Source organism: Colletotrichum scovillei (assembly GCF_011075155.1).
Source record: "Colletotrichum scovillei strain TJNH1 chromosome Unknown Contig00013, whole genome shotgun sequence".
Classification (NCBI taxonomy): domain Eukaryota; kingdom Fungi; phylum Ascomycota; class Sordariomycetes; order Glomerellales; family Glomerellaceae; genus Colletotrichum; species Colletotrichum scovillei.
The window spans coordinates 399116-414299 of NW_023336271.1; the positions used below are offsets into that span (position 1 = coordinate 399116).

General features: G+C 53.6%; 3 protein-coding genes across 3 annotated transcripts; 1 reads left to right on the forward strand and 2 right to left on the reverse strand.

The window, feature by feature from the left end:
* Window positions 1-1518: 1518 nt before the first annotated feature.
* Window positions 1519-2349, reverse strand: HER10_EVM0008435 (uncharacterized protein; the record flags this gene model as incomplete). Its single annotated transcript, XM_035477958.1, has 1 exon — window positions 1519-2349. One exon carries the CDS (start codon window positions 2347-2349, stop codon window positions 1519-1521), a length of 831 nt encoding a protein of 276 aa, XP_035325941.1.
* A 944-nt stretch (window positions 2350-3293) lies between these two features.
* On the forward strand, window positions 3294-4638 carry HER10_EVM0008222 (short chain dehydrogenase). Its single transcript, XM_035477753.1, has 2 exons — window positions 3294-3907; window positions 3979-4638. The coding sequence occupies exons 1-2, from the start codon at window positions 3690-3692 to the stop codon at window positions 4583-4585; spliced, it is 825 nt and encodes a 274-aa protein (XP_035325937.1). The 5' UTR covers window positions 3294-3689; the 3' UTR covers window positions 4586-4638.
* Window positions 4639-4657: 19 nt separating this feature from the next.
* Window positions 4658-8743, reverse strand: HER10_EVM0010965 (uncharacterized protein). Its single transcript, XM_035480409.1, has one exon. It carries the CDS (start codon window positions 7060-7062, stop codon window positions 5344-5346), a length of 1719 nt encoding a protein of 572 aa, XP_035325968.1. The 5' UTR covers window positions 7063-8743; the 3' UTR covers window positions 4658-5343.
* Between the last annotated feature and the right edge of the window lie 6441 nt (window positions 8744-15184).

Sequence of the window (15184 nt, forward strand, 5' to 3'; positions counted from 1 at the left end):
ACGTCCAAAATTGTCTCCCTCAATTGTATCCACTTGAGGATTGCATGATAATTCACGCCCAACCTCCTCCAAGTAACCTTTAGCTTCTAGACAGCCAACCGGCAAGAAGCAATGATAGAAAAATCTGAGCAGTCGCAATGCTCTGAAGATGGCCATCATCTCATGGTGATCCCGTCTGAGCCGTCTCCCGCGTACTCAATGTCATCTACGCCATGGCGTGACCCTGAGCCCGGTGAAGCGCCTTGGAAGAGTCAGTCATGGGCAGGAGATATCCGAGATCTCGAAGATCAACTTAAAGAACTTCAAGCGGTAACTTGAAACCCAAGTCTTCCCCAGTATCCGCCTATGGAACTCGAAATTGTGTAAAGCGCATTTACTAACGTACAAATGTCGAAAGGAATACGAAGGGTACGTCGATCGTGCTCAGAAATACGTGCTGATGCAGATGGAGGAGATGGAAAGGTTGGCCAAGGAAATTCGACGTCTCCATGAGGAACTGGACACCGCGAAAAAGGTCAATGACATTGAGAAGATGCAGCGCCAGAACGCGTTGACGCTTATCGATGCTGCTAAGCGGGAACTTTGCATCCCCACCAGCAACTACAATTCCAAGACGTCTTTCATGAGGGTATTGGCCACGTTAGGCTTTTCCCGCCGTAAGTGAATTTGTCGAAACAAATAGTCTTTTGGTATGAGTCGGGAAAATGGGTCGCGAAGGCGGTAGAATCTGCGTAATAGTTTTGACTTGATATTTTTTGAACTTAGACGATTGTCTATCACTTGATGAAAAAATGACCCTTGGAGAATTCCAAGCATATCCATAGATAAATCAGATACAAAATCTGCTTATCCAGCATTTGCAATTTTCAGTTTGGGCACCTAATGGTATCAAAGTTGCGGCATCTCCATTGATGCCCTCCCGTAGGCCGCGCGAACAAGCTTTGAATACTTCTTGGGGGGTGCTGGACAATCATCAGACGAACCTGTCGATCATCTCGTCACGGCACGTTTTGAGAATGGCCCGTATGACCCAGTCTCTTTCATTAAGAACGACGAAGTCGCCAAAGACTGCAGTCTATATTTAGCGAGGCTTGCGTTGAATAGGCGGTTGGACTGATTTTGTTTATCGACGACGAATAGCTGCAACTTCTACTGCAATAGTTCATCGTCACTTGTATTGTGAGGGAAAGGAGAAACCTTGCAACGGGCTTGGGACATGTGTTCCGCGAGACCAGGTCGTTAGTCTCCATCTATGTGCCTACTATTGTTTTAGAAGGTACTCGTTGTTAGTTGCAAGACACTTATTCCATTGTGAAACTGGGATTGTTGTTCCTGTGTCTCAAAGGCAAGTAATACAGTCAAGCAGTTCAAACCTGAGGCAGTGGATCACTTTCAGTCTCACTAATTCTCAACTCAACCTTCTACACGTTACCTAAGCCTTCTTTAACGTCTTGGGTTTCTATCTCATTACGAACATCCTTTTCTCATCGGCCTACTTAACCATCGCCAATCACCCTTCTACCTTGCGACTTGATCCAGTGCCGCTCCACTCAATTTCGTCCGATGTCTACGCGCGCGATACAATCCTAACTTCACAGGTTCGTTGGACGATCTCGGGGGCGTAGTGTAGCCCTCGAGATGACGGCCGTAGCCTTTACGAAAGCGGTTTGGTCTACAGACGTCGTCGTCGTCTGAGTCAGATGCCTCATAGCCCGGCTCGTACCAGTCGGGATGCTCCGCCACCAGCCTTCTTCGGTGGGCTCGCTCAACTTTCAGGTAGTTTTCCGGGTTGATCTCGTAAGGCGGGCACTTGGGGTAAAGAATCCGCGTGTAGAAGGCGACAAGGTCGTCACGGAAATAGTAGCCGGCCATCATGTCATCCCAGCCGGCCCACCAGTCCTCGTCTGTTCTCTCCGGTGACTCCAGGTGAAGGATTGTGACGGTTTCCAGACGCTCCATGTGACGTAGCTCTGAGCAATAGTTGTGGTAGAACAACTCTGAATCTGTTCCAAGAATGATGAGCCTGCGCACCGTCGGACATTCGGCACGAAGTTCATTTAGGGCATATTGGACCAGATAGATAGTGTCAATCTCGACGTTGACCCAAGCGAACCTTTTGGGTTTCGTATTCGTGGCGGCATTCACCTTCACGTAAAAGCGCTGAAGATGCGTCCGAGATTCAAGGCAGGTGTGAAGTAGGGGAGGCGACAGCCCAGATGATGGCCAGGGGCACTGTCTGTAGGCAGGTGGTTCTTCGCCGTATACAATCTGACGGAGCTCCATGGCAAGCTCCCAGATGCGTTCACGCACCTCGAGGGGGAGCAGGGGAAAGCAGTCAAAAGTGGGCATCGTGGATCGATACGAACCAGATATGGGTTGTCATGGAGGCTACGGTCTGATTGGGAGAATAAGCTAGGGGCGCAAAGGTGGTGATTATTGGAAGAGTGAAGTTGAGTTTTTTCCCTCTGTCTCCATAGACGGCCCAGTGATATATAGATTCATGGGTCTGACTGCGCCGCACACAGCTACTAAGCAGGTTAGCGATACTGGCCAGGAACAAGTCCAACGTAGGCTCGACTTGGTTTTGGACTAGTCGATGGAGCTTAAATCATCCTCAGCCCTCGAAGCCGGATGCTCTCGTTGGGGTTCAGTCCCGGGTTAACAGAGTCCCTCAACTAGGCATCGTATTCCCTGTACCTTATTGATATGAACCTATGATTCTAAGCCGGTTCCATTCCCTCGTCATGACAGCTCCCTCTCTGAGATCTTTGCCACAATACAGCAGTTCTTTGTAGACGCTCTTTCGTCGCTACCAGTACTCCTCTTGGTATGGGAAATACTGCTTCGAGCCAGTGCACTCACTCCTGGGCAGCTTATGCTCAAGTCTCACCAGTATATAAAACTCTTGATAGGCGCAAGAGGCTTGAGTTGGTGCCGCATAGCTGGCTTGTCATGCCTCTGGACTTGGTATTTGCCGCGGACTCCTGTCTCCCGTCAGAGCTTCCCATCGTCATTCTTCATTCGATCCCACCCACTCGCCCACTGACTCGTCATCTCGCTCAAAAGAATCTCACCAACCTGCACGACAGCCGGTCTTCGCCATAGTGACCTCCCTCTCATCTCTGCATATCCGCCAAAACAAATACACCAACGCTAGCAAAAGACTCTTCAACATGGCGGAAGTATACTTCGACAACATCCGCCTACTCAAGTCATTCACCTCCGTTAGCAACCGTCCGACAGACGCCTCCAGCAACAACATCAGATGGAGGGCAAAGACCCCATCACCCGATCTCCGACATATTAAACAACCCCCACTGGTATCCGCCTCCCTGGAACACTCCTCTATCAACGTCACATCGTCCCGAGTATCATCGCTCAAAGAAAAGCCGACTGCACACCCCGCTCATATCCTCCGGCCCCACCGGATCCGCGATCGCGGAAGCAGGGGGAACGTCACAATGACCCTCACACCTTATCACACACCCTCTCACAACCCCATCGGCTCAAAATCGGCTCAACCACCACCCCGCAACAAGCTCAACCTTCACCATCATTTCGATTAGAGGGATCGAAAGCCAAATATACCTCCCGGCCTCGCAACAAGAAAGCTAGAATCACAGCTCACCAGCTCACCAGCCCTCCAAAACCTCAACCACCGAAGCGCGCACACAACCATCAGAATCACAATGCCCTTCCCCTCCAAAACGGTCCTCATCACAGGTGCGACAGCCGGCATAGGCCTCGCCCTCGCCGAGCGCCTAATCGCAAACGGCACCTTCGTCATCGCCGTCGGCCGCCGCAAAGACCGCCTCGACGCCCTCGTCTCCGCCCACGGCGCCGATAAAGTCGCTGCCGAGCCGTTTGATATCGCCGACCTCGCGGCCCTGCCGGCGTGGGTCGAGAAGTGAGTTTACCTCATCTTTACATTCACCATCCTACCTATCGACAACACACCAAGACTAACAACACTCCGAGAATAACATCAACCCATCCAACCCTAGACACAATCATCCTCAACGCAGGCATCCAGCGCAGCATAGACTTCACCTCCCCTTCCACAATCTCCCTCCCCTCCGTCTCAGCAGAGCTAGCAACAAACTACCTCGCCCCAATCCACCTCATCACCCACTTCCTTCCACACCTCCAATCTCTCAAAAACAGCACCAGCACCGCTCAAACAACAGCATCCATAATCCTCGTCTCCTCAGGCCTAGCCCTCGTCCCGATCCCCCGCTGCCCAAATTACTGCGCCACCAAATCCGCCCTCCACTCCCTCGCCTGGTCCCTCCGCGCTCAGCTGCAATCGAGCCCGTCCTCCGCCCACGTCCGCGTCATCGAGGTCGTTCCGCCCGCCGTGCAGACGGAGCTGCACTCCCAGCAGCCGGACCTGGTCGCGGCGGGCCAGGCCAACTTTGGTATGCCTCTGGACGAGTTCACCGACGAGACCTGGGCCGCGCTCGAGAAGGGAGAGGAGGACGAAATCATCGTTGGGCCGGCCAAGAATTTCGCCCACATCGAGACGGACAAGAAAAAGATGTTTGACAAGATGGCGGAATCATTCAAGTCGGGCAACAAAGCATAGACTATATAGGTTTACGCGCCGTACACCTTGGTTATAATCAATCACTTGACACCGTAACATGGACGGAACAAATATTGGGCATCAATCTGTATTGTGCCTATTCCTATGCTAACTACATTCCTGTCCTGTCAGCCGCCATCATCATCGTCGTGCCGACTTTCCAGCCAGCGCCGACGAAACGACTGCGAATTTGTGTTTGCCTTATCTGTAAAGAATTCCCACGAGGACCTTAAAGAGAAAACGAAAAGCAAGCGTCTCACGTCGTCCGGGCTCATCCGATTCCATCTCAGGAAATTGTTCCGAGTCCCGTCGCGCAGAACCAAAGTTCCATGTTCACTTGAGAAGAAAGAAACCCAAGCTTGGCCCAAATCTTTCCTTACTCCCCTGCCCCAATGGTATATCTTTCCCTCGATCCGTCCAGCTCAAGACTGTTGTGAGTCTGTGAGGTGTTGCTTGTCCAGAGCCATACAAGGAATATCAGTAGCGAGAGGCTGTCGATAATCCGATGACTTGGTTAAGAATGTAAAAGAAGTGAAAATGAATTTGTGAGTCAACCAAGCCTCGGATGCTGAAATATGAAATGAGCCACCTAACCCTTGAAAAGAACACCATATGATTCGTAAGAGCGCGCCAGACCGTCCAACCCATCGTTCAATCCTGCAGTTTAGGGCCGAGGGTCAACCTCCCCCTCATGCAGGTCGTCAATAAGGAAAGACATAGGTGTGCATAGTCGTCGTAACGTCCGGGGACCAACAAGTCTACGCAAGAATGCCGCTCTTGCGCTTCTCGGCGCTGGTCAAAACCAGCATGGGCGCCTTGCGCTGTCCGTCCGCTACTTCGACACCGGCGCGTTGGGCCGAGTTCTTGAAGACGCTGGCGAAGCTGTTTTCACCGCTCTCGTTGCTGCCAATGCTGTCAACACTCTTGCGAGTTCTTTGACGGGAGCTTGGGCGGTCGGAGCCAATAGCTCCCCAGCTGCCGTTGGTCGAAGTTCTTGAGCTAGGCAGGGAGCAGTCGATATCGCCGGCAAGGCTGCCGGATCCACTGCGACCAGAGTCGGACTCATTGTCGGTAATGGGGGTACCAGACTCTTCCTCAGCACTCTCTGAGACCGGGCTCATGCTACCATTAGAACTGCCCGGACCCTTTCTACGCTCACGTCCAGCACGGACAAGGTTGTGAACTGCAGACCGGCGGGCACGTGTGGCAAAGTTCTTGCTGCCCTCCATCTTTGCAATGGGCTTGGCCTTCAACTCCTCAATGGAAGGAGGTCCGCGAGGCTGACGAATGGGGTGCTCGCCGGCGCGTCCCTGACCAGGCCCATAGCCGCCGGACAGAGGGGTCAACGGGAAAGAGGCTGTCTTGGGGCCAGCAGACTTGGGAGGCTCTTGGGAAGGCGAAAGGCTGGCCTGGTTGTTACCGTTCAGAGCAAGCGACATGACCTTCTTATGGCCACGGCGGAAGGCATTCGCCGACGGGGGAGGCAGTGGAGCAACCTCAGAGGGCGACTCGTACCGCTTGGGAGGGGTTGTAGTACGATACGGAGTGGCGTGGTTCTCGGGAGGAGGGGACACCTGGACGCGAGGAGCTTGCTGCTGCTGCTGCTGTTGTTGCTGCTGCTGAGCCAAGGCGGCGTAAATCTGAGTCAGCTGAGCCTGCTGGTCGGTTTGTCCCTGGTCAATGTAGTAGCCCTGTTGACGGGTAACGGGGTCGTAGTACGTATAGACCTGTTGCTGAGGCTGCTGCATCTGTCCCATCATCGACTGCTGGATGCTCTGAAGCTGCTGCTGCTGCTGGTACATGGCGAGCTGCTGCTGCTGAATCTGTTGCTGGGCGCCTTGCAAGTTCAGGCCCTGGAATTGCTGAGCGGCGGCCTGAACACTGAGAAGCTGTTGCTGAAGACGCTGCTGCTGCTGAGCAAGGTACATGTTGGTGGCAACCAGCTGGGCGTACAAGCTCGGGTCCATCTGTTCCTGCTCATCGAAGTGAATCTCAGGAGGAGCAAGAACCTGCTCAGCACTGTAATGCTGGCTGGAGGGAACAGATTGGTAGGCCTGCTGCTGTTGTTGTTGCTGCTGCTGCTGCTGCTGCTGACCAGCATAACGAGGAAGGGCTGTCTTGGGGCCGTTGTACTGGTTACCCTGGGCTTGGGCATATATGTTGGAGCTCAGGTTGTTGCTCCTAGCAGCAAAAGATTGGGACGTGGGCGAAGCAACATTGGCGTTGTTGGTAGCGGAAAAGTTGGCGGCCGTAGCGGACTTCGGGGCGGTTCTTAACCCAGCAAGAAGATGGGAGCGGCTAGTGCGGGGAGTAGGCGCTCCATTGTCGGCGGCGTTACTGCCGGGGGTGGCGCTGGACAGCGACAGAGGCTTGACGGGGCCACCGCGGCGCGAGGCGAGACCTCCACCAGGCATGGCGAGGCTGTTGCCCGAGGTGAAGTTTGTGGAGTTCATTTGAGCGAGACCGCCTGCGTCCATTGCTCAGACGGGAATCGATGTCGGTCGCGGAAATGAGCTGGCGAAATTGCCGGGTTATCCGAGTTGTCGAGACTCGGAAAATCGAGAAAGAATGTATGGAAGCCTTGCAAGTGGCTGAGGCGACCGGGTCGAATTACAAGAAGGATAGTAGAAGAATGCGGAGCGCAGGCTGTCAAGAGAGATATTATGATACTCGGTTGGCAGTTCTGTCAGTGAAGGCAGTTGCGTGTCCGAGCGATCCTTGGGCGAATTCCGGAGCTAGTCCTGGAATCGTAGCAGAAGGCTGTCGACGGAGTTGTTGAAGGTGCCAAAAAGTCGGAATCCAAAAATCGGCAGTGTTTTGGATGATATCGATTGACGGCGTGGGTGATGGGTGAGATTAAGTGGTCGCGTAACCGGGCGTCGAGGTCAAGGGAAGACGAAAAATGATTGTAATGATGAAAGAGTGGGCGACAATGTGATGCCGATGAAGTTGTGTAGACAGCACTGGGGCGTCTGGAGACACTTGGCAAGAAGCGGTTGTGGTCGAGGAAAGAGGTGCGGACCACAAAGAACCAAGTCTTCTTTGTTCGAGGCGCAAGCGAGGGGATTGTCGCTACAAGGTTGGCAGGAGTGAGAGTTAGGCAACTGTAGCTTCCTCGAGAAACCGAATAGTTTGGGGTAGTTGCGAACCTGATATGCACGTGTCTGAGAGAGTTTGCGTTGCTTTGCGTCGGATGAGACGGAGCGGTGCTGAAAATTAAGAAGTGGACTTTTTCTCTGATGTATTTGTTGCGAAGAAGAAACGGATGGACGAAGTCGAAGTAGAATACAGTCGATTAAAAAGTGTTTTCTCGGATGGTTTGAGTTTGTTGTGTGTCGATGGTCAAGACAGGATGCAAAATGCACAATGCGATTGCTGGCGGGTTGGTCCGGATTCCTTTTTGTTCCTTTTGATTTGCTCTCTTTCGGAGGATGGGGGGAGAATTTTGCGTGCAGTGGTGGTGGTCGCGCGAAGTTGCGTAGTGGTTGTGGTGAGCAAGCCTTCCAGAACCCCTGAAGAATTTGTGCGGTTGGTTGAAAAAATGATGCGAGACGGATCTCAAGAGAATGCGAGAGCTTTTTGGGCTTTGTGGGCTTTTTTTGTTTTTCTTTTCTTTGAATTTTCCTTTTTATCCTTCCAAAAGACGACGACGATAACGAACAAATCGCAGACCAGAGCGGCGGGGGGAAAGAGGAGGGGGAGAGAAGGGTTGAAGGAGGGAAAAAAGAAGGGCGGTGAGCTAACGAGAGGAAGAGAGGGCAAAAGTAGAAGTAGGAGATGGAGACGGGCAGCGAGTGGACGGCAAGATATGGAGATGGGATGTGTGCGAGTGGTGCGTGTGGTGTGTGTGAGTGGATGGGTGGGTGCCGCGGCGGCGGCGTGGGAGGGAAGGAGTGGACGAAGCACAGGCAAGGAGGGCAAGGGGTGGGTGGAAGGTGTGGCCCAGTGGTGTGGGCAGCGGCGGCAGCAGGAGCACCCAGCAAAGAGAAGAAGGGGAAGCAGCACCTACCAGCAAGTAGGAGCCGAGCACAAGCAGTTGCAGTTGCAGCCCGGTCAGTCGCTGCTGCCAGTTTGAGAGAGAGAGTCCAGTCCACTGAAGCAGGAGCATTGGAGTGGCAGGAGACACTCACAATGGAACGGATAGGCAGGAGACGGGGGTGGGTGAAAGGTGGAGGAGAGAAGGGGGGAAGGAGGGAACCAGACCAGGGCAGACAAGGATGTGAAAGGGCAGGCACCAAGCACCAAGCAGCAAGCAGGTGCACCATCCAGGGGAGCCCAAAGAAAGTGGAGATGGGGGACAAGGCCAGGCCGCCAGACAAGGCCCAGGTCCTGCCAGGTCGACGGTCGTGGTGCACACCACCCATGGTTCTATGGGGTCCACTTCCACACACAACTCTACCAGTTCAAGGCGAGCGCCTGGCCAATCAAGGAGGGTGGAGTCAGAGGCGGGCGACAAAAGGGGCCAATGATGTGATCAAGAACCGAGGACAAGGGTCTCACAGGTGGGTCAACCATGCCATTCACGCCAGATCCAGATGTACCTTTGTGCCTTGCCTGAGTGCCTTCCCGTACCGCACCCTTTGACTTTTTTCCTTCCTTTTCATTTATGAAGATGCACTAGAAAGGATAGAGAGGTCCTGCTGTGTCTGCATCTGGACTTTCCATAATGGACAGGTTCCACTTTCATCTATCCACCACAGCCTGCAGGAGGAAGGAGACAAGGAGGGCACCTACCAGCAAATACCAGAAAGATGAAGGCGAAGCCGCAAGAAAAAACTAAATAGACTGCACAAATTTTATCAGTGCCACACACAGAATTACCTGAATATTCCGTACGAATATCCGTGCCTCAAGTGTCAATCAGGGCAAGGCCGCGTCGGCAATGCGGCGGCGGCCTGATGGGTCCAGCTGTGGCTTCATCAAAGTTGAGCTCTGAGGCAGATATCCAGTCGAGGAATGCGACTCGGTAACAAGGCACGGCCAGGGATGATTACTGACGGCAGCCGAGCAGCGATCCCATTTCTTTCTCGTTTTCTTCAGGTTTTTTTTAAAATTCATTTTTTTGCTTTCTTTCCGGACATTCTATAGTATTATCCGCAACTCTACGTAAAAGCAAAACCATACGGATGAGGTACCTTACCTTCCACACCTCAGTACCTAGGTATACCATACCCGCGCGGGCCATATCCGGCAAGACTTGTCTGCTCGGTGCTGAGAGAATGCCTTGCCCTGTGTGTTTGTACCTACATCAGTCGAACCACCCCAACCTGGAAGTTCGAGTTGACTCATGGTACAATGACTGGTGCATTATCTCAAGACGAAGGACGGGATTATCAATGTTGACTCATTGCAAGCCTTAAGATAGGCACCTATGTAGGCACATTGTTGTGCATCGAGTATTGAAAATCATGAGGTGACCATGTCAGGTGCTCTCTTGCTCTTCCATCGCTCCTGCTTCGACCAAGGAGACTGACTTCCTCATCCCGAGATCGAGGTACTGAGTATCCGACGGCTACCCCAACTTGGCTAGTCAATGTGATGGATGGAAGCTTTGTCGGCCAATCACCGCGTAGTCTCCCTTAGGCCAGGAGACGTGACTCGAGGTCAAAGGTAAAGTCGCCCCTCCATCTGCAACAATGTGCCGCCTTGGGCAAGTATCCTTTGTACCTTGTCTCTCGGTCTCTCCTTCTTCCTCAGCCCTCAGGAACTTAACTTCGTCTACGGAGTCCTGCGTACCTGTCTGTACCTTACTGTTTGGCAGGTAGAGTTCCTCGCAACCTCTGCCAGCTGCAAGTTCTAACTGCATCCGAGAGCTGTTGCGGGCCTCGCGTTTCTGGCTGCTGCATCCTGCACATCACTGGGTTCTGTCACCATCGTCTTCCGCCCCGTGGACGAGTACCTGCTGCTGCTTCTTGGTAACTGTTCACAGTTCACATTTCTGCTCTGCAGATGTCGTTGCAAGTGTTTCCAGATTCTGGCCCAAGCATCCAAGCCATATGTGCACAGCTCATACAGCAGTGCGATGCATCCATCATGTCCAGCATCGAATCAAACCTACAGACACACAACACCACCACCCTCCATCACACCCAGTGAGTGACCCAATCCCAAGGACCTTGGGACCCAAGGGCGGTGGACCAAAAGGCTAGCAGCACTAATCCTTTGAGCTGGAGCATCATCATTCCACGGCCCTTCGCCCCGGCACTCGCTCAGACTCCCGCGCCATCACGGAGACCATCACCCGCTCACCATCCAACACGATCCAAGACATCCATCCAAGACAACAACCGCCTCTGGCATTCCGTCCTATCTGATGGGAATCTCTTTTCCCCCTTCCCCTTGCGACACAACATTACCCTGCTTTGGGCATTGGCTCTGGCTCTGGCATCGATTTTCGCCATCGCCATGTCAAAGAGGAATGACTTCCCCTCCTCCTCCCATCGTCTGTTCCAGCTTTCAGCTAGAGCACGAGCGAGCATCAACCCCATCGACTCCATCGCTGCACCAGCAACAGTCTCATCGTGATACTGCTCTTGACCAGGACCCTCAACTTAGGGTGCCAAAGAGTACCTACGGATACATCTTGTGCCTCTGGTACTACACCACCACTACACTACCACAAAACCGCACGTCAATGCAAAGCACCATCGCACACCATCCACTCACCACTCTCCACTCACCACCACTCTACCTACCACAGTGGTGTGCTGCCCACCATTCTCCAAGTTCTGGCCGTTTTCAGGGGCTAAACTCTCGCTAGAGCCCGGATCGCTGGCCTCCCCGTCTATTGGGTCTACTGTGTAGCTCTCGTTCTCGCTCGCACCGCTGCGTCGAACATGCTTCCATGCCACCATGCCTCCTTCTGGTCAAAATTACGATACCGGCCTTATGGAACATGCTAGCCATAGCATAACGTATCGGTCCAGCTTGCATCAAGAACAGTCCAATCCAACCAGCCGACCATTGGCCAGTGTCCAGGACTCCAGATCCCTTGCGAGGACCCCAACCTTTTCCCGTCTAGGTATTCTATTTCTGTGCTGATCAACACGGAGCCGAAGCTCGCCCACCTGGCATTGGGGGAATCCACCGCAAAACGCCGTCTCATCAATCAGCAACGATATCGACAGCTATTCAAACTTTGCCAAGATGGCCTTTTTTGCCGCAACACTAGAACAAGACTCTGGTGATCGATCCTGCATCACCGCCAACCATAACGGCAGCCGCACCCGATCGGGCCCTGCCACGCTCCCCATCGTTCATTCAATTGGGGGGGCCTACCGTCGGCGTCCTCGGAACACAATACACTCTTGCCATCTACAGATAATTCGATGGCCATTGATCTCCCGGTCGCGGGTTTAGTGCCTGGGTTCTGTCTCTCTGGGGACCATGACTTCGGCCACATTCATCCGGCCGTGTTGCTACTACAGACGATCGTGCTCGAGAATGATTGACATTGGCACAAAAAACGCTTCGCCGCACACTGGACGAAAGCAGATTGGCACCGACAACACGGCGGCGGCACCTCCATCCCCATGGCAAGCTTTGACTGCTTGGACCTCCTCCAGGGGTTCCCCCGTACACCACACGATACTTTCCACTGATGCCGCATCTCCCCGCCAAGGCTTCCCAACTTAACTACCAGGGACTCAACGGTAGTTCATCATTTCTTCGCAAACGCAAAAAGAAGAGGTCAACCCTCTACGTCGTAATATGTTCGCCTGAGGCTGAATAGCCCCGTTACTATTGCGTGTCGCCTCTCGCTCTTCTGGCTCTCCGGCCCTCCCGCTCGTTTCCTTCAAACAAGGCGGCATAAAATCTGATGCAGTCCGCTCTTGGTCTCTCTGAGAAGGACGACAATCGGGGCAAGCGACATCAGCTGTTTCCGTGTCTCGCTTCCAGCATCTCCCTAACTCATTGTCTGTTGGCCCTGTTTCCCATCAGAAAGCTTAGGGAAGCCTGTTTCACCTCTTTCGATAACACGGTACATAGCGTTGTGGCAGCTGTCCGCCTTTCTTCCGCTATACACCTCCACATGCCGAGGTACCCCGCCATCACGCAACGAGTCGTCGCTCAGAATAGCTCCTCGCCACCGGGCAGCCTGAGGTGACACAAGTGTGTCTCCCACTTCCCACCTGCTGGACTCGTCATTCTGCACCATGACTTTTCTGTTAGCCCAAACACGGTGGAAAGCTTCGCAGTAATGTTCCCAATCAACATGAAAATGCCTTAAAAGTCGATGTGTTCCTTTACAACTCTACGGATGCCAGTTGGTGTCCTGAAGCTGGGATGACAAGCGTGCTTTCTCGTCAATCACTCAAGGCGGAACACGCTGGCGCAGCCAACTAGACCTTGAAAAGCCGTTTTGAGCCCTCATTCTCCGTCGCCCGCCCGGACCAAGCTACAACAACGGACAAGGAGGCGGACAGTGGCTACGATTATGAGATGGACCCACGAACTTGATGGATACGAACCTGTCTGCCACAGCGTCCGGCCACCCCAGGTTCTTACGGAGACTTTTCCCTCACACTGCCTCTTGATCCCCTTCTGTTTTCGGTCATGTATGCCAGGGGAGGCCACGCCTTGCAAGGTTTCCCGCAAGGGGCAAGGAACCTGAGACAACACCCGCAGAAGAACACTTCAAGTCCCAACGGCGTTGTCGGTTCTGTGCGCCCGCTAGGATGTGGGCATCAAACCTCCTGAAAAGTACCACAAGGTGACATTCTTGACGGATCTCGACGGGATAGGCCCACTTCCGGGCTGTGACTGTCAGCAAGGAAGGTCCCGATGGCAAGCCTGTCGCGAGAGCATTTTCGTCTCAATTGCCCAGTGTCAAACTTCAGACACTTTGAACTGGTCCGCCTGTTGTCACGCCCAACTGCCATCGCATCACATTCCGATACTGAAAGGTGGCCTTCTTCCGGAGTCACATCCAAGGAGTCGTGGCAGGTGCTTGGTGGCGATGACTTGGGTCCTGAAGGGCCCAACTCCATACTTAGGCCTTCAGGAGGATGCCGTTCAGCCCGCTCTGAACGAGACACGACGGACTGTGGCTAACGTGCCAACTTAGCGTTCGCGGCTATAGCCCCTCCCGGCGCGCCTTGAGTTAAATTGCTTTGGAGAAATACGGGCCTCGCGACGCCGCAGACGCGTCTGCCCTGATGCAAATTGCGCGATGAAAGAATTTGTGGCTCTTCCTGCACGAGTCACAAAGCCACACCAGCCATTCAATCCCAAACCCTCATTTCATTCACAATCCTTTCCCACGTTGCTGACAGGAGCCGAACCCCGCGCTGCGAATATGGCGTTCCCGGCTTCGCGGGAATAGAGGGATTTTGGCAGGATCGGATAATCATTGCACAGAAATGGCATGGCATGGGCTTTGGAAGCTACCCGCCGCCCACTTGGTAGTCCAAGGCTTTTGTCATGAGCAATGGAAACCGACCCTTGCCTCGTTCCACCGTTCGTCCCATCATGCAGGCCGGCTCTCAAGGGATGGGCCCTTGAGCCTGCCGCCGCGATCCGCCGGAGTATTAAGCCCGACGATTGTTATCACCACTACCTACCAGGTGCCCTCTGATCATTTCCTTACAAGTGCGAGTGAATACATTGGAGTCCGGGTTTGGACACACTTGATCACATCGCAAGGCCCAAGTTACACGATGTCGATGTCTGGCACTGTTGGACATCGTCCTCGAGGTCGCAGGGAAATCCCTCGCGAAATGGGCTTTGCGAGGGGTTCACGCCGGCCGACCTCTGTGGGGAAGAGTCCCGGGAGACGAAATGGGATCTGGACCTATGGCCCATTGCAATGGTTTGCCCGTGGTCGGCCGCCTGCATGATGCATTCTGCAAGTCCTTTCACGGCGAGCGCTTAGAGCACAGCAACACCTCGTCAAGAACGGATCTGCACGCCTGGAGATCGCCAACGTGGCTCCAGTCAGTCGATTGCCAGCCCTCCACCTTTCCACCCATCGATCGTTGGCCCAACTGCTTGGGCCCGTAACCGCTGGAGGTGACCGCAATAATGATCTTGTGATTGGTGCTGCGCAAGTCGACGACGGCATGTAAACCCTATATGTAGCGGCTTTCTCTGCGTGGCGTTCCCGTACCCCGCTGTCGTGGTTCATGACGCCCTACAGTTACCCCTATGTTCATGGCCAAGACTCTACTATCCGGACGAGAGATTTCTGATTGGGTGAGATGGCGCCTCTACGGTATCTTAAGTTGAGGCGAACAACGGTCTCTGTTCCAACAAGCGCGCAAAGCAAAGGACTTGGAGTGTCTCGCAAGTCATTGCGTTTTGCCGCCGAGGAGCCTGACATACTTGGTGGCGGCAAGTTGAAGCGGCACGAGGCGCGTCAACGATGAAGCTGATAGCCGCGGAGCCGGCACCAGTATCATGTATACTACAGAAAGACGCAAGCTTTTCGTCACTCAACTGTGGATGTTGCCATTCCTGATTCAAGCACATTATGCCCGTCCGACTAGAGATGACCGGCCTGGAAATTCGTTGACAACATGGCCTGGTTCGACAGTCGGCTTCAGTCAAACTCTAGCGCATCCTGACATACTGTTTTCCCAAGATTCTGAACAGTCACAA